Genomic DNA, 25,325 nt, shown 5'->3' on the forward strand with positions numbered 1-25,325 from the left:
CTGCTCTGCAGGACACTGTAGTTGGCCGAGAAGCCTTCCTTTGCTATGGCGCTGTCGGTATAAAAAACCATGGACAGGATGCCCGATGAGGAACGAATTCGACCTGGTGTTTTCTGTCCGCAGTAACGGCCAATGTGAGGGCCGACTGGAAAGGGAGAAATGCAGAGAACATTAACATATCTTTTCTTCTACGGCAGATACAAAAATAACCATTTGCAAACCTGGGTCCCAGCAGAACCTAGAAGTGTTTTCCTACGCAAATCAAGTCTTCCCCGGTTAATTGCTTTGCAGTGAACATATTGGATCAGGTTTGCGGAGAGGATTTCCAAGTGTGCTCAGAAGGGCAATAACAGGCATAACTACATTCCCCGGAAACAAGAACCGAATCGAAATGCTTGCTTCAGCTGCAAGGAATGAAATTTGGGCTGTAAAGTGCCACCTTGGCATTCATCTCCAGGACCAGACTGCACACATAGTCCAGCGCAGAAAGACTCCAGCTAGACTGCGGTCAGTGAGGTCTTTTGGAGATGCCTATTCTCACTCCTCCACCCTAGAAGGAGATCCTGGGGAAGGCCTGAGTCCTAGGAACCTGTCTGGAACCAGAGCAGTACCAAGGGTCTAACCCAGTTCCGCATGACTCCAATTTCCTTCCTCATTCCATCTTTTAGTCTTTATGACAAACATCACTGACTTGGATGAAGGAAAATAGGTCATGTCCTACTCAGGACTTAATCTGAAGACTAGTTAATAATTGTAACAATTAAAAAATTTAGACACTATGGATACTGATAATTTTTCATAACAGCAAGTTATAATCAAAATGAAAGGAAAATACAGCTTTCTGAGTTCTGTCCCAATTTTCTTGCTCCTAAACCTAAGAGAGGTAACTGTGTTGCACTGGTGTCCAGTGACCTAGAGATGGCCCAAAGCAGCCATTTGTGCACCTGAGGCAAAAAGTAGCATGTCAGGCAGTGAAAGTTAGGGAACGCTGACTGACTTGTGATTGTTATTTGGCTTAACTGGCCACAAACTCGTTGAAGAGCTTTTACACAAACCTTGGCAATTAGTAACTGTAAGTTGCCTTATGGATGGTGCAGAAGCCCTCTGGGCTTGGAGACTCTTTTCATTTTTCTGTCCAGATCAGCAGCAAGACAAAAAAAAAAGTCTCATTTTCTCTAGGTTTTCTCATTGCACATATGGTAAGATCATAGCAGACGGTTTGGGCTTAGAAGGACAATCTGGTGTGGACTGCTTTTCCCCTCCAAGAAATCCATGCTTCTGTGCATTTCAACTACAAGTTATTGCTTTGCTCAAGGAAGCAGAGTAGGTGGACCTGTCATTGGCAGGATGGGCCTTCGACAGGGATATGATGTTCCAAGGACTGTGTGTGCGGCTTGGATGCAGCTCAGAGAAGCTCCAAATGTGATCAAAAAAGTGAACCTTACAAGAAGTGATCTCCCTGGAGCCCCACTTACCAGCTGAGTTCCCAGCTGGCACCTAATGTGAGCTCAGATCCTTGGCTAATAGGTTTTCAGCTCTTGGTCAACCCTCTTAAAAAACAAATAAATAAACAAACAAACAAAAAAAACCAAAAACACCTAACCCAAAGTGGTTTACATATTTGAGTCAGTGCAAAATGGTTATTTTGACTATCTGATAACTTCTCCACGCATTCAATGTAATTGATTTGACTATTTCAAAGAGTTTTCTTTCTACTGTAATCCCTCACTCTCCAGCAACCAAACATTTTATGTACGCAGACTGCTTTATTAGGAAGAAAACAAGGACCCCTCTAGGAGAATTGATACAGATTCTCTACAGGACATCACATGGTTATGGACAGTGGCTTTGAATTACGGGAGAAACATTTTGTTATGTTAGGCTTCCCAGCTGGCAGAAGAAAGCATCTCAGAAGATGAAGCTCTTGCTACTTTTTTGGTTTCTTTTCAGCTTTAATCCTGGCTTCGGATTCTCCTACCAGTACTCATTTTTTGCCAGATTTTCCTCATTCTGAATGTAGCCCTACCACAATCCAACACTTTCTTTCTTCACTATGGAGTGCAAAGTTGCCCATAACATATTCATGAAAATATCTGGCTAGAATCACTTCTGGTCTTCAATCAGGCTTAGAGTCCATTCATACTTCTTCATTTAAATTCCATTATTGTGGTTTCATAACTTTTTTGTTCTGTAGTTGTGGGCAAACTTTTACAGTCCTGATCTTTGGGGTCATTCTCTGATCACCGCGGCCATTGACCTTGCCAAGAATACAAGGGCATAAGGGAAGCTGCAGTCACCTTTAGCTATGACTGCTGATCCTCCCCCTCCGCTATCACTCAATTCCTCTGGGAAGGGTGGGGGGTGTCTCTTTGAAAGAGCTAACAGAAGAGAACTTGTCTAGTGCAGACTCATAATTTAGAGTCTCCATGACTCACTGGTGTATAATGTGTGAGACACGCTGCGTAAATCTGCCTCTGTCCTTTCAGACCGTTGCCTCCGGACAGCAGCGCGCCGCTCTCTCCAGGAGCCCTCAAGATATGAGAGTGAAAGGCTTTTTCGACCATAATACAAAGAAGTATTGAATTTTTCTGAACAACAGTGAGATTTTGGCCCAGCAAGCTAATGCAATATTGATCTGAGGGAGAGTGGGTGAAATACTCTTGTCCGTCTCGGGTATATGCTCATTTGTGTATTTACATGAACATAGCGAGTGGGTTTCTTCCTTCTGTTCTTGTGGACCCAACGGCCAAGAGAAGAAATGAAAACAGTCACAAAAACAGAAGTATGGTTCAAAAATTGAATTATCGAAGAATTTAAGTAAGCATCATGTACTAAGTTGTCTTTGGGGGGAGAGTAAGCCAACAAATACCGTGTCTTCTCAGGTGTGAAGCCAATATAGTATTTGTGTGGTTTAAAAGATATACATGCAACTGGGAATGGCAATATCCCATTCTTTATATTTTCTGTTAATCTCTCCAATAATTACAACCCTACTTCAGAATCAGACAATTTGGCTTTCCGTGAAAAAAGGGCAATGATCTGCTATAAAAAGGCACTTTTAAAATGAGGTATTTTGAATAAACAAAAAAGGGAATGATTTCAAAAAGTTACAAGATAGTCCATGTACACTCGTTGTACAATAATAAACATTTTAGTGGAGAATATCTGGACTTTGCAACTTTTCCCCAGATAAAAATTTGCACATTTATATCATTTATATTTTGGAATGTTTATATCATTTATATTTTATATTTATAATTTACAAGGTTAATTTTAATATCAACGTGAACTTAAAAGATAACTTTTATGAAACTTATTCCTAAAATCATTAATAAAATTTAGAATGTAGGTAGCAACGGCAGCCCAGCTTCTTCCCCCAGCATAGGAGGGGGCTGATTCATCTGCAGCCGCGTGGTGTGAGTTACGCATTCATGCTTGGCTCATAATCCAGCACAAGCACTTGTGGCATCGACCAGGCAGCATACTTAGCTCATGGCTCTCAAACCACATGTAAACTTCCCCGATTACTTCAGAGTTGCTACTTGTGACTCTACAGAGCTTCAAAGAATGTGATAGATGGAGATGTGTGATTCACAACGTGCATGCCTCAGATTTCCAGTTTTTGAGTAAACTGCTTTCCTTCAAAGTCAATCTGAATCAATGGGTAGCTTTCAATTACTTAGTCATCTAATTCAATGTTTATGATAAAATGCAACATAAAATCACTTGACGGTTAAAAGCCTTCAGCGCCTTCTGGTTGTTGTTTTTGGAAAGGATATCAGAGACTAAAAGCAATTTTGCTGGCAGAGGAACTGCATGTGTTGAACCACTATGATGAAAATGTTTCTAGTGTCACTGACAAAAACCCAGGAGCATACAGTCTCTCATTTTGCCTAAAAAAAGAGAGAACTGCTACACTGGCACAGGCTGGATGAGGCCAGGTAAATATTAATAAGCATTCAAACACAATTTTCACATTCCAAAGCCAGTTTTCTCTGGGAATAAGTCAAATGTACCATAGTTTAAAATGTGGGTGAGTTGCAAGGCTGATAACTCTTACTGTCAATTGTTCTTCACTTTAACTCCGTGATTTTTCCAAAGCCAGAAAATTACCGCTTTGAAAACCCCTTGACACTAATAACAATGTGCTTCTTTCTGAAAGTATTCTAAATAAGTTAGTTGATTAGACCTCCTTTCAGATGTCAATTTAAATGTAAGTTCTAGAAAGGAAGGCTACGCGTTTGGGTTGTGAACAAATAAACCCATTATTAAATGTTCCAACTATTATTACAATACTATTAAAATATTGTTTCCCTAATTATCAGATTGAATACTTGGAAATCAATCAGTAGTCTGTTTGGGCAAATCTCATTACTTAATGAAGTAATTTCGATAAGATCATCATAACCCTATTTTCATGGTAAGAGAGCAAAGAAGCAACTAAAGTAATGTTAACCCATTTATTCCAATGACAATATAAGCTTTCTCTAGAGAAAAAAAGTTTTTCTCCAATGTTATTTACGGTTTAGTAACATATTTGTATTACATTACACTGATAATTTGATGTCATTTTAAAGACAAAGGCAATCGCTTTCACATACTTGTTCTCCATTTACATTTTATTTAAATACTGTTTCCTTCAACTCCGTAATAATATCTGACTCTGGTTTATAGATAGTTATACATATCTCTAACTGCAGGATTTATAAGAACTTCCAAGCTGCCCTTCCTGGTCTGCGTAGAGTGAATTCTCTAGAGAAATCTTAATATTAAACCAGACTAAACATAAGACAAGCAATGCAGCTGCAACAAATTATTTGATATTATCTCCCTCTGTTCAGAATTTGGTTGTGTAGTTTTGCCATTCACCTTCTAATCCACAAGGATTGAAATGGAAAACTTTCATTTAGCTCTTCACATGGCTACTTCTCCCACCTCCTTAAAATCTTAGCTCAAATGTTACTTTTTTTATAAGGCCTAGCCTGACCATCTTACTTAATAATTAACCCACACATCCCTCTCCCCTAACCCTAGAACTTTTCATGCCTTTACTATGCTCTACTTTTTCTTCCTTTCATTTTTTGTTTTGCTTATAGAACCTCTCACCTTCTAACATTCCATGCACAAAATTAATTTATTTGTAATGTGCCTTGTTTGTTGTCTCATTTCCCCAGAATCTAAACTCCACAAAGGAGTCATCTTTGATTGTTTTATTTACCAAGTGGCTAGAACAGTGCCTGGGACATGGCAGGTATACAATAAATGTTTTTTAAATGTATAATGAATTTGGATGATAAGAACAATAAATATAAAAGATGTATTGAGGTGATTCAAGTTGCCAACGATAAAAATTCTCTGGAGAACAGACAAGGAATCTGTCTAAATGAGAAAATGGTCTTATTTCTCTTCTAAACTTCCATTTTTTGGGGTGGCAAAATGGATGCTTATTTTACTCCTAAAATTTTGTCAGGTACTTAATCTCTCTGGTCTTTAATCTTTGCATTTGTAAAATGAGTGGTTTGAATTAATTGCTCTTTTAAGACGTCCTCCTCTGACAGTCTATTGAATAATGACCAGTAGGCAGGTGAATGAAATGAACAAAATAATTTAGTCAAGAAAATTATTGGTCCCAATAGAATTGGTGTTGGTCCCAATTCTATCTCTCTCTCTCACACACACACACACACACACACACACACACACACACACACAGCAATGCGACCTTGCATAATCATTCATGGACTCAGTTTCCTTATCTACAAAATGAAAGAACTGGACTAGATAATTACTAAGGCAGTTTGAGCTCAAATATTTCATCGCTGCTCTGCATAAAAAGAGTTACTATTTTGCTTTGTTTTCCCTCCTCCTTCTGAGCTATTTTTTTTTTAATGATGCATATATCATGACACGTGTGAAAGAATGACAGTGCCCACCCTCCAGGTCCTTCCCTTTTGAGGATGCTTCCTGCCCTTCTTACCCTCAGGGAATCCATCCCAGATTTCTAGCCGGTCATAGCGACAGAATATCCCCCCTGGAGGATTTGAGTCAGGCTCTAGGTCAAAGCTTTCAAATTCCAGGATGATCTCTGACATCTTTGGTGCAAAGATAATATAAGTGCATTCAAGGCTGTTGGGATATTTTTCAGGGAATCCAGGGGACTTAATCACTCCGCTAGGGGTTGTGTAGTTCTGCGAACACTCAGGACCTGGAATAAAAGAGAAAAAGGAGTAAAGTGAAAATCTTCTTAAATAACTTCACCAAGAAATAACCTGGGCAAAGATAGCATATCTTTCTAATAAAAGCCTACCATTGTAATCATTGTCCTAATTATTCATTACTCAATCTTTTTATAGTAGTGCTAGGTATGGTAAGTCAAATTCAGATTTATTGTGTTCACCTTAGTTTTCCATTTGTGTGGAGCAATTTAAAAACTTCTGCTGTTGCAGAGAAAAAAATGACAAATATAAAATCATGTGGGAACAATGAATGAGTAAGCTACAGAAATCTTGACAGAGCCCTAGAGAAATAATTATAGCCCCTTCAAGCTTAAATCCTTAAATCTTGAGGCTGACAGCTCTTTATTGGTGAAATAGGACATTTACAAAGGCGAGGGGGAGAATTCGATGGAGAGAGTTTGGGTTTCAGATTCCTACACGAGTGACTCAGTAACTTTGCCAGATGTGACCTCTGCCTTTTGACAAACTAAATGTGAAAGGTAATTCGTACATGTACCCAGGGTGAGTGACTCATTCTGAGTGGTGTTGACACAGGTGTGCTGGTAAAGTGTGGCTGCTAGTGAGGGCACGATAAACTGTGATTACAGGCTGTGTTGCTAGAAGTCACCTGACATTAATGTTGACACCCTAACCTTCCCCAAAGTATCAGATACAATACTGTCTGCCATCCTAAAATTATTTGTTCATATATATGTGTGTGCATGTAATGTATATATTTACAGTGTGAGATTTTAATGACTGTTCAGTGTTACCAAGATTTTACAAATTATATTAAGTTGGTCAATTGTATACGTACATATATTGCAAGTTGACCTTATAACTCCCGAATGACCACAGTTTCAGTTCATGGTATAGCACTGAACAGGGTGGCATTCACCACATTGCTGAAAAATTGACCATCAGCATGGACAGGAGCATAACAGCTCTGCCCCTTATCACCACCACCACTGCCATGAATCAGAGATAATTTGACCCTTTTGAATCTCAGGATCCAACCTAGGGATGTCCAACTCAACAATTCTTTTCTTGGGCCATTGGTCTCCCTGATGGCACCCTATGATGACATGCAAGGATTCAACTCTAAATAAGAAGGTTTGTTGAGCTCGTTCTTAACTAAATATTCTCCAAAAGTACCAAATACTACAGGCAATGTTTTAGGCAATGTATTAGGCATTAACACAGATTAAATTTAACTAGCAAATCTCTAGATTTAGTGGCTAGAGTTAGTAGGCTGAATCCAGCGCTTCTGGCCACTTATTGGGAAAACAGATCAATAGCTTTCTTCCCATGCAATTAGATCTTCCTGGCCCAGGAGATGCAAAGGAGTGATGTTGATTAGTCTAGCATGATCAGCCTGGTCTGTAGCAGGCTGACTTATTTAAAATACCTTCCAAAGCCTTCTCAATGTGGCTCAGCCTTCACCGTGATGGCCTCAAATGCTTATCTATTCGATTCTGGTTAAAAAGTTATTAGTATGTGGCATTTTGCAATGTCAGTTCCACGAAAAGAGATTATGAAATACACTATATAATTTATAATCTGTTTCTAAGTTATTTGGTGGCTTCTGAGATGACAGTGACTATGCTAATTTAACTCCTTAATTCATAAAGAATATGCATGTAAGATACTGGAAACCCTTTAGAATTTTATTTCTAAGATGTAGGAACAGTGACCCTGCAGACCTCCAACCACCTCCTTGGGGTTAAAAAAAAAAATGCTTTGAGTAGGCCCTTGTAAAGCAAAGCAAACAGCAGAGTTTAATGCAGGTACTAACATTTTTTTTTTTTCCTTATAAAATTGTCCAGGCGAGATTAAGATTTAATGAGAGAAAAAAATGACAGTAATCAAGGGCATACTTTCAAAATCAAATAAATGTCAGTGCTTTCATTGTGTCCTTGTCCTGTCAAATACCTTTGGAAGCTAGCTCAGGTTTTTTTAAGGTATTTGGCAAAAGCTGGGGAAATCTCAGGCAGTGATGGAAGAGAACTGGCTTGAGCACAAGAAGGTCTGAGTTCAGGTCCTGTTGTTACCACTAACTTGCTGTGCCTCAAAATCTTTCTGGTCTTCATAACCTTTCTGGTCCTCAGATTCTGTACATAGCAAGTGGAGGACTGACTTTGGGATTAGAAAAAAAATCTCTTTAAACTTAAAGATTCTGTAATTTCTTAGTTCTTCCATCATGCATCAAAATTTGTTTTGATATCTTTCATTTTCACCATTGCATAAATCTGCCACAGTTTAGCAAGTGCGTCCCCAGAAAGAACTGTGGCAGGAATGGGTTAAGGAATTCTGTAGTGAGTATACAAGAGAGGAACCAGAGGGAGGGCAAGTAGCCTAGTGTGCCTAGGGGCAAACGAGCTGGTGGTGCAAGATGTGAGATGCGGGATGTGCATGCCCAGCACTAGAGACGGCAAACCCCATGTTTTTGACATTGTAAGACCGAGAGCATGTTGTGTAGTTATAAGAGTGATACGGTTCATTGTTAATGACAATGAGAATGGATAATAATAATAGGTAAGATACTCTTTGGAATTATTATCAAATATGCAGAGTCTTAATAAAAAAATATATGAAGTGACCATTCCTGCTCTCAATTAATGCACCTCTCCCCCACTCTGAGACTCACAGAGAATGACCTCATCTTTTTCCTGCATTTGGGCCTAGATGACCTTGGCCAAGGCAAGGACAGGAAGAGTGATTCGTGGGGAGGCTTGAGTTCCCTAGAGAAATATCTTTAAGTGAATGAGATTAATTTGAGGGCTGGTGGCCCAAGGTTTCAGCAACAGGAAAGAGATACGTAGAAGGGGAAAGGCAGGGTACCTATAGTGAGAATTAGAGTGCCAGGATGGCTCCAGGAAGCATGGGAAGAGGTGCGGACTGGCCTTGCCAACTGTCAGGCAAAGATGCCTTTCTAGAATTGCAGCCCTGGGGACTCAGAAATGGTCTAAATCTTCCTCAGAACTGTAATCTATGGCCAGAAAACCTCAAGGTCGCAGGTGAAAGATTAATTTATCGGTTCATCTATGATTAGTATAATTTATGTGTTTTGAGGAAACTTGATATTGCTGCACCCAAGAAGAAGTGCTATGTTTCAAAGGAACAGAGATTCATGGATTTTATTATATCATTAAATGGCTTTCGAGGCGAGAATGTCCATGAACCTGTATAGGTATGCATAAATGTATTATGTTAGTGACTTTTTATGGAGTAGCTATAAAGATTATATTATATGCAGTGAGGGAGGGTAGATATTTTCTTTGCATTTTTCAGATAGTACCAATCTAGTTGGGAAATGAAATAAGCACACATGAAGAAATTTGAAAACATTAGGGAGAAACATACTGGTAAGTGAAGTATATCTGTGTTTGTATGTATACAGTATATGTATGTGTGTGTATGTGTGTATAGGGGACAAGTTGGGTATATGTATAGGAAAAAATAGTAGATTCATTAGGCAAGTTTTCCTGAGAAAAGATTGTTTAGAACTAGATGTCTAACAGGTTAAGGGATATAAACTGGAAGAGAGCAACGGCTTTGAAATCTGAAGGCACCAGCTTTATCCATAATCATTGTAACAGCAAGTGCTTATCGAACACTAACAGCGACAGGCACAGGCTACGCATTTTCCATGTTTTCATTTCAACTGATCTTTACAACAAGCCTGTACTAGATACTATTATCCATTTTTCAGGTGAAGAATCGAAGACTCTGGACATTCACACAGAGAGTCAGTGACAGAATTAAAATTCACATCCAAGTCTGCTGGTCTTTACCCAGTGTGCTATCTCGAGGCAGAAAGCCAGCTTGTAAATCTGGGAGAACTGAAGCTAAAGGAAGTTTGAAGCAGTTGATGTCAAGCCTTGAGCTTGACTCAACAGGACACTGAGGCTTGACCATGGATGATGGAGACCTGCCATAGGACCGAGGCCTGATGACTGAGGATAAGCCTGAAGCCGTCTGGAAGATAAAAGAGTGTGGGGAGAACCACAGATCAGGCCTGTTTGTTTATGGCAGTGGACGTGGAAAGGAAATGTGACCTACACCTGTGGATAAAAATTCTAAAGAACTAGAAGACATATGGGATGAATGGATGCTAGAAGAGTGAACAAAATAAGCCTTCAAGCCTCAAGGACAGTGTTGGAGAGCAGGACAGGGAAATTATGGTATATCTGAGACTAATGGGGGGTAGGGAACTGAGTCCTTTAGGAAGATGAAGAATTTTTAATGACTTACTGACTGAGCTCTCTCTTTTCTCTTTCAAACATCTTCAGCTCTTAGAGAAACACTGACAATTAAAGGCTGTGTTTAATCCCTTTGCTGACACCTTTTTTCTTTGATCATGCCATGTGCAGGTAGAACAAATGTAGATATGAGTGTATACATATACATACACATACACCGTGATTTATGTAACAAGTCAAACAGCTTTCGACACAAGAATATATGTACATATGTAATCATTTATACATACTGATGTCATATGTATACCATTATTTATACTAAAGGGTTTCAACTATGTGCTTAGATAAATTTCTGAAGGAAGCTCTCTTCATCTATCCATATTTATATGGGGCAGTGCCAGATTTGACATTTTAAGAAGTTATATCAATGTTCCCAGAAATTCCTAATGACTCCTTTTTGTTATTCTTAATTGCCATTGACCCAGAATACCTTAGGCATTTGTCATTGGTGTGGTTAAATTTTTTTCTGTTAAAAAAAAAAGCTCTTTCTCCTACATTCTAGGCCAATACATTCAAATCTTGAGCCTCTGTCCCTAGACGGGAGCCCCACATATTAATGTTAAAAGAATAATCAAATAATGAAATAAATAAAATAAGGGGAGGCTGGATTTAACACATAAAAAGAATCTACAGGTTGTTGGAAAAACAGTGATATGTAGATAAAATAGTGTTTATCAATTGACTGATATGTGCCTTTGATTTCTCAAGGCTGGGAGACTGAATTGTCCGATTCCATCTCATCTCAATTATACCACTGTAATGAAAGATTAGTAAGTGATTATATTGGATGGATGACTAAAATTTACTCCTAAGGAAAATGATATTTAAAGTGTTACTATTTTGTTTCCTCCAAGAGGTTCTTTCCCCAACCATTCTTCCATTAATAGAAAGCCTCTTCTTCCTCCAGTAGCTTTAGAAACTCTGTAAGGTTAGCTCACTGCTTCGCTTTTCCTGGGAACTACCACTCTTGAATTTTGCAATAAACTAAAGGGAACAGGATGCACATGGCTTTAAGGTAACAGAGACTCTTTTAGTTTCAAGGACAACAAAAAGAAATCAAACTTTAACAATAGATAAAACTTACTTTTGAAGAAGAACAAATGCTCTTAAATGAGTTTTATGGACTATAAACCTTATAAACACCGGTTAATACATCAGAATGATGCAATTTTGATTTCTGAAATACTTTAAAAATTTTAAACATACTCCATATATTTGATAATTTTCCTCTGTTTAAAGTATTTTCTAATATTTTTTGTAATGAGAATGTGTTGTTTTACAAAAGGATAAAACATTACTTCTTGTCTTTCTTTTCACTTTGTTTTTCATAGAATCGAACAATGTTAATAAGCATTTATTCATATTTGTTCTACTCCAAGTTACTTACCTCTCTTGAAAATTTCATAACGTATTGAAAATCCTGCACCATGTGTCTCATAGTCAGAGACAAATTTGATAAAAAGAAATGGTCCTGAAGATACTACAGGAGAAGGGGCAATCTTTCCACAGAACTTTCCCCATAAACGTCCATTTTCATTTTCTCCATCAATGACTTCCACGTAGTCGTACCTAATACAGAAATGTGGAAGGAAACATTAGGTTAGCAAAAAATGCCCTTTTAATTTCAATAATTTAGAAACTAGTATTGTCTGCAATAGTCTGTCAGGAATAGAAACAAAGTGCTATCTGCATTCATCACTGTATTACAAGGAAGAGAAAAGATCTAGCAAAATGAAATAATTAAAATGGACTACATCATGTCTGTATACATCATCTGGCAACAGAGAACTATTAAGAATAATGGTGTCCATTATACTTGCAGACAATGTCAGTTAAAGTAACCAATTAACAAGAAAAAGAGAAATCTCATGAGCACAATTCTGTATTATTAAATTGTGTTTCTTTGTCTATGGTGGTAGGGTGTCAATACATAATGCTATGCATTCTTTTTAAACTGTGAAGTTCTTTTATGAATTCAAAATGTCTCCTTGGCTGGAGCTCTCCACGAACAATACTTTGATTTCTGTGAGCGACCCTCTAAACATATGGCCACAGAATAATAAACAGATTCTTTACTACTTAACCCAATTCCACCAAACTCCGGTCTTCTTAGAAAAAACTCTCTCGGTATCCACAGTGGTTAAAACACAGATCATCTTCCCCTCAAACTTCACTTGAATTGCAGAATGTAATTTCTTCAAAGAAAAAAGTTTATTTAAAAATAGAAAGTAACTTTTTTTATACCCACCAGCCTCAACCTCTAAAGGAATATTGTTATTTTAAAAGGAAACATGACATATTTGAAATGATCAAAGTGATGTGCTTTAAAAATTTCAGGCGTAATAATACACCAAGGAGACAAATGATAAAGGAAGTGATAATAAAATATTACTCTAAAGATTTCACTGAGATAACAGACATACTTGGACCTTCTTTATCTCTAAAAGGTGGAAAACCATCTCCAATAAACTAGCATCCCCCAGGAAAATAGAAAGATTTTTGTTGTTTAGTACTATATACTGACATGAAAACATTACAACCCTTTCATTTCAAATCTTTATTTCATTTCTGTGTTTAACTTGGTCCAAAAGTCCTGGGATGTATTAATTTCAGGGATGGCTAAAATATGGCAGTAACATAAACTGCATCTGGCAATTTAAAAGAGATCAAAGTGGGGAACATCCTCATGATGACCAATGTCATCTTTCACAATCCTTTTTCAAACTGTCCAGGACACATTACTTATGTTTACATAAAGTCTCAGGAGACAACTGCAAAGATGATATCACTAGTTAAAGTGAACAGCTTAAGGCTCTCTAAATTGAAAATGACATTACCTCAACAGTTAAAGTTGTGTACCAGCTTTGTGTATACCAAGAACAAAATAGAGCTGACATTGATGGAACTAAATATTAACATATGTGAATTATTGTATTAACTGCATTTCCTCTGCTGCATGCGATGTTTTCAGTAGCACTCACTGGTCTGCTAGTATCGCTGCCCCTTTGCAAAACTATGGAAATAGAGGAATCGTTCTATTCTCAATACTTTGGAAGATGTTTTGCATGTTAAAAGAAGATGGTGGGGAGAAATAAAAGCGGCAGACAAGGAGGATGAAGAAATCATTATGTTCAAAATCCTAACCAGCCTTGTACAGTCAACTGGGGGCAGCTGGAAAGAACGCCATCTCTGTATTCATTAAAGCCTCGCAGGTTGGCATTTGTGTAGTAATTCCTTTTATCTCTACTCGCTTCATTGACTAGACAGGTCTGCATGTTTAGCCCACGCCTGCTTATAATTTAACTGTGATTTGAACTGTTGACTGTGTTTGTCCTGGCGACTGTGCATCCAGCTCTGCAGTATAGGCTTTTTACTCAAATCCTGACATGGTCTGAATACTAAGTGGCCAAATCCTAGTGCATTTTGCCTTCCGGTCACAAATAAGAGAGGTGGGTCAAGTTTTCTGAAAAACTAAGGGCATTCCTGTGAGGAGACCTTTCTCCCAGGTATGAGAGAACTCAGCTAATATAATGCTAGTGAATTTCGACAGGGAAAGAAGCTAGGACTTTAATTCATGCATCTTCTAATAGTAAATACTAGGCTCTCCTCTTGGCAACAGTAAAAGCTATTTTTAAAAGGGAGAAAGGGACTACAATCTCTTCTCAGCAAGAGATAAGTCAGTGCATCATTAAATGCCAATTTTAGGAAATTGAATTATTCGGGGATACAATAGTTACATTTATAAACTGGAATGCTGCTCTCATTTTAGCACTTCCTTTCAAAGTACCATCCAACAGGGCCTCTAAGAGTATCACAAATAGCAGTTCGTGTAAATATCCAAGAGGGTGTATTCGCACGAGTTGCAAAGGGTAGTGTTGCCAAAGAAGTTAAGAAAGCAGCTTGCATCTCCCTCTGTAGTTGATACCATTTCCACTCCGTAAGTTTCTTGCTGGCAAACGTGGTGCCAGGAATGCAGCTGGTGTGCCAGGATCCCTCCCGAGAGACTAAATGTGTCACCACAGCAACGTACCCAGCCTGCTTTGGCCTGAGGCCCAGGATCCTGAGTTTGCAAATTTCGCTCCCCTAGCCGGCTGCACACTGCTCTGTTACTGCTGCCAGTGTGGCAAACACTGCATTGCTTGGAATGTCAAGCTCCCCGGTCGCGACAGCAGAGACCTACAAAGGTGGAAATGGAGGCACTTGTTTGACCCTTGTTCTAAACTGACATGCTCCAGCTGCTGGAGGAGAAGTGGAAATTGTGTCTCAGGCATGTAATTCATAAAAGCTAGAAGAGGGGTCAAAAAATGGACTTGTCTCCTCCGTTTGGAGCCCTTCTCCTGAAAAAGAATGCTCCAGGTGATAAGGAAGCCTTGTCTGGGCACAAAGGGTACTGCCCTTCCATGCAGGGGCATGGCCGTGGGGCTGCTTCCTCCCCCTGTTCCCAGAGCAGACATGGGTGGCACCTGGGCAAGCCCTTCCTCAAGCCTTGTCCTCCCCATTTATGAGAATGTAACCGTCATGTGGATTTTTAAAATATTCAGATGACAATCAACTCTTCCTCCTTTAGCCATCCTCCTGTTTCCTTTCTTAAATGTTCTACCTTAAAGCTTTCCTTGTCTGCACTAATAATGACATAGCAGCCTACATTTACTGATAAGTAATGCAAAGATCTCACTACCTAACTGTTTTATAATTAAAAGCCACTTTCTCATGGTTTCAGTCTTAGGGTATGAAATGCTGGGCTGTCCCTGGTTGTACAGTGCAAGCCCCTTAAACTAAACGATTTTTGTTTACATATTCCCCCACCCTCACCTTAGCTAGATACACATGAGTGGTGAAAACATTTTGCATCCTAAGAGTAACCATGAGTTAGGTTTCCCATAAAAATGATAAAAGAATAAAGATTTCCTTCTAAGAATTCTTGAAAGGATTACTCAGAGATTATTTTTTCTTTTGGAAAGTTTGAATTATGGTTTTAGGGAAATAGCCAAGTAGGGGTTTGAAAGCGATGGGAAAATGAGAAATGTACTAAGTCACCAAAGAGCGGTTTCAGAGGCTTTATGGGTCTGCAGTGCTGAATAGACAAATCGCATACCTCACTTAAGTCGGATTTTCTCTTCTGAGTACCAATGACCCCTGACTCTGCGGTGGATCTTGTTAATGGAAAGAAAACTAATCCTCTGCAGGGTATTGTCTGTGTGGCAAGCTACTGTACCAACCCCTCACAGCTTCTGGTCATTCTCGCATTATTAGGAAGGGGGACTTTAGGGGGGAGTGTCTTTTTAATCTCCTTCCAAGAGGATCTACCCCCACGTGCGTAAGTGCATTAATAATGGAGAAATTGGATATCTGACATCATAGACCAGAGTGAGAAATGATGTTGGCTAACATAATTTTCACCTGAAAAAAAATGTGTTTCTTTGGATCTTTGGTTTATTTTACATAAGACATTAATAGCTATCCCAACTGAACAACCTGTAAACGATTATTATGCTGCTATCCAAAAATCGTCTTACATATTCCCCAAAAGAGAACAGATTTTTTTTTCTCAAAACATTAGAAAAAGGATTTGGAACAAAAACATACAAAAATGAAGCTAGGAGGAGCCAATTAGTCTGCATCTGTGTTTCTAAGTGATTTTATATGATTCAATGTCTTGCTTGCAATGTTCTAATCAAAATATATGAAAAGTCTTACAAGGTTCATAGCCTCTTATTCAGCAAAAGCATTTTTTTAGAAATCTATTCTAATGAAATACTCTGGAATAATGTCAAATATTTATGCAAAAAGTGTTGCTTAAAGCTTTCTTTACAATAATGGGCTAAGTGGAAATAAGGCCAACAAGAAAGAAACAAGAAAATTTATATACATTCCTATCATGGAATATAATTCAGCCATTAAAAAGCTGAAGTCCAACAAAAGATATTTTAATAAAGAAAAAATGCTTATAATAATTATGTGAAAAAACAGAGCATAAAACTCTATATGCAGTATATTCTCAGTTCTTATTCATATGTTGAAAAAGAACTGGAAAGAAAAATGTTGAGCTGTTAATAAGTGGTTATCTCTGGGAGGTGAGATTATTCTCCTCAGTCATTTCCATATTTTTCAAAATTTTTACAATGGGCAAATCTTCCTTTGTAATCAGATAAAAGTAATTTGAAAAGCATTAACTACAAATATATAAAGTAGCAAATCGATACCTTATGGCCTAGCTAACAATTTTATATTTTTTCGTCAGAAAACACTATCTTTTATGATGTTTTATTTGGAAGTACATCAAAGGCTTTGCCTTTTTTTTCCTAAACAACTGGATCAATGAGACTGTGATCTTTTTCTTACTACTAGACAGTTAAAATAAATCAGATTTGATCTCATATTTTCTGAAATGCTGGCAATAATACTTGCCATTTGTTAAGTAATTTTCATGTTACAAAGTGCTCTCAGATGTATTGTCACATGTAGTCTTTACAGTGATCCCAAGAAGGAAGCTATCAGGTGGTACCAACTCAGATACCAGATGGGGAAGCACTCGGTGAGAGACACATGCTTGGAATAATTTGTATCCTTTCAACACTGTCTACTTTAGGGCAAATTTGATTCCAATATCTGCTCTCATTACTCCCGTTCATACATATTTTTGGGGGTGGAGAATGGGTATGGACTTACTATTTTAGAATTATTCGTTAACCACTTGCAATTCATTTTTTTTTAACTGGTCATTGTTGCTAGAAAAATGCTACATCAACTAACACTTCATTATTTTTTCTTAATAGCATGCTTAGAGCTATATAAACAAATATCTTGGTGCATGCAAAGGTATATGTGCATGCATGTGTTTGAGAGAGAGAAAGAGGGAGGGAAAAGGAGAGGGAGAGGGAAAGAGAGGGAGAGGAAGCTAGTTCTTGATCTTTAGGGAATTGCATGAGTTGAAAGTTTCAGTGGAATTGATGGTGGCCATTGAATGGGCTTCATCTCATAGCTGTCCTCATTCTCCTGCTCAAGCTGGATATTTGGGCATGACATGACAAGACCTCAAGCCCAGCCTGGGCAATAGGGATGAAACAGATGTGGGTGCTGGAGTGGTGCTGAATGGTAGCTGCAATTTTGTTTTTTCCCTAGTGCCAGCACCCTGGGCCTGCACACAGACAGTGCCAGTAAAGATGGGGCCAGGGCAGAGCCTGTGTCATGCAGTCCCACCCACTGCCCGGGACGAGTAGGTTGGAAGAGCAGTCCCTCTGAGCAGCACGAGCCTGGTGCACGCCCTCAGCATGGAGCTGGGAGCACCCTACATTCGGAGCGGGGATAAGGTCTGAGCCTGAGGGCACTGCCAGAAAATACCTCCACGTTTTTGGAGAAACAGAGAGGCTGGGCTGAACCTGGCTCTTGTCCTCCCAGCTCCTATGGTCAAACACAAATTTCTATGAAAGCCATTCTAAATCTGTACAAAATGATAAAATTTCTCCTATCAATAGAATATTACATTGTTCATTATATTGTCATATTCCCCTTTAACATTTGTTTCTAAGTTTATAACTTACTTTTTCTTTATTTAAAGAAATCTAAAGATAGATTTTCCACTATGCGTATGTGTGTATATATGTATGTCTATTTCTTCTTCTTATACGCACCCTGTGTGGTATAAGCAGGATTATAGGGCATTAGTCTTCAAGCTGGAACTCATTTTCACTTGTTATGACACTTTCTAAAATTCAGTTTTTCTTACTTCTATCCTAGTAATGCTTTCGATAGACCCCTAACGTCTAATCCATGGCATAACTACATCTATACTTGCTATGTGTTTGCACCAAGTAATTAATGTGCTATTGACACTGTCAGGGCATAAGGTGGCATTCTTTTCAGCGGGAGTAGCTACCTATGACATATTAGGGACCCCATTTATTTCAGTAGGAGAGTAGCATTTCTATTTCTCCACCATTGAGATCCTCCACTGATCTTATCACTCAAACTCTGGTTCCATCTATGAGTACATTGAGGGTCCGAGGTTTTTGCTTTCTGTTTAGCTTCAAAATGAGCACAGGTTCCAGAGTGCAAGTTTGAGCCCAGGACACAGAGCTGTGGAGAGCATGGAATTAAAGGGACTAGGTAGCTTTGCTCTGTGGCTGCTGGATATACTTAAGTCAAACCATCCCGCTTTCAACTGACCCTACTAATTGTGAATGGATGCCAAACACTCGCCTTTCTTGGAACAAAAAAATTGCAAACAATTTTTGTAAACACTTTTGCCTTTCGTCATGTCATTGTCCTCCTCAAAAGTCCCCAGGGTACTAATCTTGCACTTGTCCACAAGCTTTTGGGTAATTCTCCTCCATGAAATCCCAACACTACATAGTCCACCTAACATCTTTCCTAGAATGTGGCTCCTCTGATTAAGTTTAGTAAAAGTTTCTACATGTACCACAATCAGATAACCAAGTCTCAAATAATCAGAGTACAGTAAAACTCATAAAGCTAATCTCACATGTTAAAATTTTCATCTTTAAGCTTTTGTAATGCCTCATGGCCATAATAATGAATACCAAAAATTTTACTGCAGCTATAGAAAACTGTTGATTAATAGGTTAGATAATAACACAATAATATGTTCAAGAGTTAACAGCCCCAGGAAATAAGGTATTACAGAAGGAAAAAAAGGTAAAGAAAAAAGTTTTACTGGAGTAAAATTAAAAGAGATATTGAATGACTTTTACTGTAGCAATGCAAAGGAATAATAATCGTGTGGTGGATTATGAGGGCTGCAATGGGTCATGGCTGCTTAAGACCAACTCAGAAGGAGAGAAACTGAGATAATAAACATGCAGTAGGTAATAGATGATCAGTTTCTTATTGCTGTGTAACAAATTATTACAAATGTGAGAGCTTAAAACAACACACATTTATTGGCTCACAGTTCTACAGGTCAGAAGTCTGGCATGCCATGGCCGGAGTTTTCTGCTCAGGGTATCCCAAGACCTAAATCAAAGGTGTCAGAAGGGCTGCGCTCTCACATCGAGCTCTGTGTCCTTCTCAAAGCCCACACCACTGGGGTAGAATTCAATTTCTTGCAGTTGCAGGACCTTAATCCCCCTATCTTCGCTGGCTGTTAGCTGGGGGCTGCTCTCAGCTCCTAGAATACCACCTGCATTCTTTGCCACATGACCCTTTCCATCTTCAAAGCCAGCAAAAGAAAGGCTCATTCACAATGAATTCTTCTCATGCTCTACAATGCTTCAGGAAAAGCTTGGTCCCATTTAAGGGTTCACCCGCTTAGGTCAGGCTCACCCAGGGCAATCTCTCTTTTTTGAGGTCAACTGATTGGGCAACTTAATTAAAACTTCAAAATCCCTTTGCAGCACTCCTAGATTAATGGTTGACTGAATAACTGGGAGAAGATGTGTATACACCAGGGGCCAAGGATCTTGGGGCCACCTCTCAGAATTCTGCCCACCACGCAGACCAAGATCTGGTAGGACACACGGAACTCAGAAGCCGCAGCAGAAACCAAAGGCAGGTGGGATCACCCATTTATATCACCTGATATAGCAAAGATTAGTAGGATCCAGCGTAAAACCAAGGGCAGGACCTGAGGCAGTGGTGGAAGCGATTTCATGTTCTCATGTCATGCTGGCTATTGGTTTGGGAGCCCTAAGCCACGGGCGGAGCTTACAGTGAAAGGAAAAGCAGCATTCTGGAGTGAGCCACACACTCCTGATTGAAGCAGAACAGAAATTCCAAGATTGCCTAACATATATGTCTAGAGACAGAAAAGTGATAATAGCTTAATTCGAAAATAAATATAGAAAAGAATTCAAGACATGTGGTGTGAACTAATGGTCAAAATATATAATTTTAATGAAAGTGTTTGGAGTTTGAATTTCTGAGGGATCTCACTTCATAATTAAGATTTATTGGCATGAGAGATAAAAAAAATCCTTCACATGGGAAAATATTTCTATGATTTAACTCAGATTATGAAATCCAAAGATGCATTTTAAATGGAAAGGAAGGAACATCTCCCTTAAAACTAAGCTCCAGAAGTGATGGCATCTTCCTGTGTCAAACTTGCAAAGTTCAGTATTTATAGAAAAATTCACATGCCTTTAATTACAATAAATTCAGTTCCCAAGTAAAACTGTGCCATCTGGAAGATATTAACATCATTTACAACTTGTTTGCCTCCCTATTTCATAGAAAATTTTTACATCTTGCCAACTTTCCACTGTTCTCAGGAAAAAAAAAAAATTACTTTTCTGAATTGTCTCAAGATGGGTTTATACCAGTAAGTCAAACCATCAAGAAGTGACAGAGGAGACTTTTTGGATACATTTATTTCTTCTTATTTGTTTTAAATACTTATATCTTTATTTTACGGTGTCTTTTTTTTTTTTTCTATAAAGGATATGCTCTTCTCTCTGCTTCCCTCCTCTCAAAGGATGGAGATTATATATATATATCAGTAAACTGAGTCTCTTTTAACATGGCCCGGTGGAGAGAGAGCTGGGGCAGGAAGAACTGGGTTCTGGTTCTTCTGCCACTCCTGCACCTTTGGTCTATCAAAAAGTGTCACCATCTTTGGCCTCCCACAAACTGTCAAAGAGGACAGTGAGGCAAGGAGGTGACACCTACCTGACCACCAGGTAGTCAAATTAGCCAAAATGGATGACTCTGATCTGAGTCCTTACACTGCCACTGATGAGCGGAGTGCCTTGGGCAGGTCACTAACTAACCTCTGTGAGACTCGGTTGTTCACCTGTAAAATCAACAAAATGATAATTAACTTGCAGGATGACAGGGGCTATTAAATGAAATAATTATGTAGAAGCCTCTGTGGAAGCTTGAAGTCACTTTCCAAGTGAGGCTGGAATGCAGGAGAAGGAAAGAGACAAATATATAGAAAGCAAAATGGAACACAGCTGCATTTTCCAAAATGTATACAACCCATTTCAAAACAGACTTGTCGGTCAGGGAGCGCACGACGTTAGCTACTGTTATCTTCCAGGGGGATCTATCAGTCAGAAGATGACTAACTTAGAATATGACCATAACCTGGTATTCTGAAAAATACCAGTTGGAATGACATACTAGTAGGTCTTGCCCCAGTACTACCACCACAGATCAATCAATTAAAGCCAGTAGCAGTAATGGAGTTAAAGAAATCTTGGTATATACCAAAATATGTTTTTCTTTTTTAAATCTCTAAATCCGTTAAGTGTTTCCATTGATGGACCCAACTGATTTAATGATCTGCAGTTGGATTAGTGCTATTAGCATGCAGTGCTGAATTTGCTCAAAAAGCCCCCTTAATTGGTACAGTGGGAGCACCAGAGTGCAACTGCCAGCTCTGGAGAGGCAGTGACTCTGGCTTTCAGCATTCAGAAATTGTAATCCTCAAGTTTTCTTTTTAATCTTTGGAAAAAGAAATAAAGCAATAATTCTGCTTTAGACTATAGGACCTAATGTGCTAATTTTAAGAGTTTAAAAAATCCTCCTGATTAATTAGTAATTATTCAGTGGGGATTTAGGTAGTTGGTTAATCAGAACTGCAGGAACTAAAGCTGGCAAATATTCATTTTTTTAAACTTTTTTTTTTCCTTGCATTAATTACAGTAGAACCTTTTCAGTGTCAGGTAGGACAGATTATTCTTTCTGGAGTGAGGAAATCCCTTAGCCTGAAATGACCACTTTTTTTTCCTAAAAAGAAATAGTGGAAATCAAAAAATGCTGAAGAAAAATGGGTCTAATGACACAGATTAGATGTCTTTTCCTTTCAGTGACAGCGGTAGGGAAAGAAAGATTGAGCTGAATTTTAGAATGGGCAGTGGGCACTGACCCAAGTCGAAATTGTACTATTCTGTGCAGAAAACTCTAAGATTTACTTAAAGTACAAACCACTAAGCTAACCACAACCAATAAACGCGAATCTTTTAGGTATGCACCTAATGCATTTGTGATACTAGAATGAAATGCACATGAGAAAAATCGGTCATGTCATAAAGAGATTTCTTTTTCCTTAATCCCTAATGTTTATTGAAAGCAGCAAACTGTTTGCTGTAAGTCATCTTTAGAGCCTGATGTGTTCATGCTTAGAGTATTTGTTCTTTTTCATTTTTTTTCATTATTTAAAATTCTATTAAATCAAGGGCAGGTATATCAGCTGCAGACAACTGGGCCACTGGTAGTCTTAGTAACTTGCTGTATATTCTGTAACCCAAAGTCAATCTGTAATACAGGGAATAATTTATATAATGAGAAATACATCTTTGGACATAAAATAACTTCAAATATCAACTAAGTTTTTTTTAATATTACAACACGCAAACAGGTTATAAAACAAAATATTTGGAAAATCATTGGTTATTGGCCTAAACATTAGTTGACATGATTTTTTTCTTACCACTGACTTCGTTACAATGGAGTAATTACTTGTATAGAGCAAGACCTTAACTACTTCTGTGTTAGGAACAAGCTCATGAAGAGAAGGAACTTTAATGACCTAAGTAAGGCATCCCCAATCCCCAGGCCAAAGACTGGTACCAGTTCAAGGCCTGTTAGGAACCAGGCCGCACAGCAGGAGGTGAGCGGCTTGCACCAGCAGCGAAGCTTCATCTGTATCTGCAGCCTCTCCCCAGCATGAGCATCACCACCTCAGCTCCACCTCAGATCATCAGGCATTAGATTCTCATAGGAGCACCGATCCCTGGTGCCAAAAAGGTTGGGGGGGGGGCCGCTGACCTAGGTGACCTCATGATTTATTCAAACCTTAAAGAAATACTGTGTGTTTAGAAAACAAGAGAGCAGTGGCTATAGACATTGCCAGTAGCCCACAAGAAGGAGCACCATCTTGCTAAGTTTAAGCACATGACCACATAAAGGGTCGGTTTGCAGAAATGGCTCGGTGTTTGCAGCATGGATTTAACTCAACCAGGCAATCATATGCCCTCATCCTACTATCTAAAGTTCTCCCCAACTCCAAGATATCTTTATGGCAAGTTTAACAGAAAGGAAAAGGGAATATGGTCATATTCGCAAACATAAAATGCAGCATAAAGGGAGCATTTTCCAAATGGCTCTCCTCCTAGGTGGAGCACAAACTAGAGAAAGGTATAAAATATTCCCCTTGATAATACTACAGTCTCAGCTGTGAAATAAGACAGGTAGGCAAAGGAGAGAGAAGATTGTGCTGCATCTTCCTTACTTTAATTATTCCATAAGGGAAGGCAATTTTTTTCCCACTAAAAACTAGAATACACAAAATGATTTAACATTTCACTACATTTAAATAGCTTAATTTCTTTGAATGCTCTTAATGTAGAGGGCTAAAGTTTATTGCACTTTATCTATGAATAAAAGTTCATTAAGAGAATCGATAGTATAAAGGCATAGGGAGAGACAGGAACAAGGCCGTTTCCAGCATTTCAGTTCTTGAATTATTTGGGGGTAAATAAGTGCTCACTTACAAATGTTCAATAAAATGGGCCCTCTGAGAATCCTTTCAGGGAAACTTATTTAAAACACTGTAGGCTCTTAAAATTGTTGTATTACTTTTAAAATGCCCCATATTTCAGATATTTCATTAATTCTGATTGCTTTTTCCTCTAGTAACGGCACATTACCTAGATCATATTAGTATTGTTTTCATCGCTTTCCAATCTGTTGTGCTTGCTCCTTTTTTTTTTTTTTTTTAATAGGAAGCAGAAATAGTAGAGAACTGGTCCTAAAATGTGTTCCCCAGAAATACTTCAAGAAAAAAGATGTTTTCTTTATTCCCCAAATCATTTGGATATGCTTCATTTAACGTTCATTGTACATAGTGACAATTTATGTCAGTATATTAAAGGCTCTGAGAAGTCCCACAGGTATGAAACTTTGATTTAACTTGGTTTAACCCAACATATGCCAATCACAGACCCTTTTATTATATAATATCTGTGGAACTAGTGCATTTCTTAATGTGCTATTTTGACAAGTCACTTACTTTGCACTAGCAAAGGTCAGAAATAATAAAAATATTCAGGGAGGAAACTGACTTTGTAAATGATAACACATTTGAGAAGATAAATTTGGCAGCCTAACTCCTTCTTCTATTCTGCCTTAAATGTCAGAAATTTAATACGAATCAGCATTTGAAAAGCTGTTTTAGGGACCGTTTCAGGCTAAATAAATACAATGCCGATGCTGCCTGTGCCTGTACTTGGTCAAAGGGGCTGAACCCAGGCTGACAAGCCCATTTGGCGTGGGTGACTCTAAATGGTTTCTCTGAGAGCAGGAATCAGGAATGTCCTGAATTTGCTAACTGGTTAATGTTAAGGTGACCAGAATAAATGGAACTAGCAAAGCTTTACAGTGGGAGAGATCTAAGGGAAAATAGACTGATATTGCATTTTATAGCTAAGAAAAACAAAGCCCAAAACACATAAGGGACTGGAACAATATTTCAAACCCGTTTAGTAGAAAAACCAGAACTTTCTACTGTATTATGATGAAAGACAAACCATTCATTATATCTCATTTTTTAGAAGATGATGAAGAGGGTCTTTATGATCATCATTTTAACTTCTAATTTAAAATTCCTACCAAGGGATTGCTTAACCTTGCTCAAAAACCTATAGGGGAAAGAAACAAACCAGACAGGGAGCTCATCGCATCTCTTATCCTGAGGGTTACCCCATCTCCCTTACTTGGCCTTGGATCCCTCCCCTCAATAAGTGTTCCTCCAGCATTTAATGTAGCTTCTACCCATTGATCCTAAGACCACATTTCATTCCCCTTTCACATGAGAGCCCTTCAGGTATCTATGGATAACCATTACTCCCCTCCAGTCTCTAACTTTTTTGATATTGTAAAGAGA

The 25,325-nt window shown here is 38.5% G+C and overlaps 1 protein-coding gene across 4 annotated transcripts in view; it reads right to left on the reverse strand.

Annotated features, from left to right (window-relative positions):
* The window catches only part of NRP1 (neuropilin 1), a 133,144-nt gene that overhangs the window by 66,811 nt on the left and 41,008 nt on the right, over positions 1-25,325 (reverse strand). For all 4 annotated transcript variants that reach the window (XM_011376322.2, XM_011376323.2, XM_011376320.2 and 1 more), the window contains exons 3-5: positions 11,865-12,046; positions 5,978-6,205; positions 1-145 (exon numbers count right to left, since the gene is read on the reverse strand). In XM_011376322.2, the coding sequence (XP_011374624.1) occupies positions 1-145; positions 5,978-6,205; positions 11,865-12,046 (555 nt within the window). The remainder of the gene's footprint in view (positions 146-5,977; positions 6,206-11,864; positions 12,047-25,325) is intronic.

This window comes from Pteropus vampyrus, unplaced genomic scaffold (assembly GCF_000151845.1).
Source record: "Pteropus vampyrus isolate Shadow unplaced genomic scaffold, Pvam_2.0 Scaffold294, whole genome shotgun sequence".
NCBI classification, from domain to species: domain Eukaryota; kingdom Metazoa; phylum Chordata; class Mammalia; order Chiroptera; family Pteropodidae; genus Pteropus; species Pteropus vampyrus.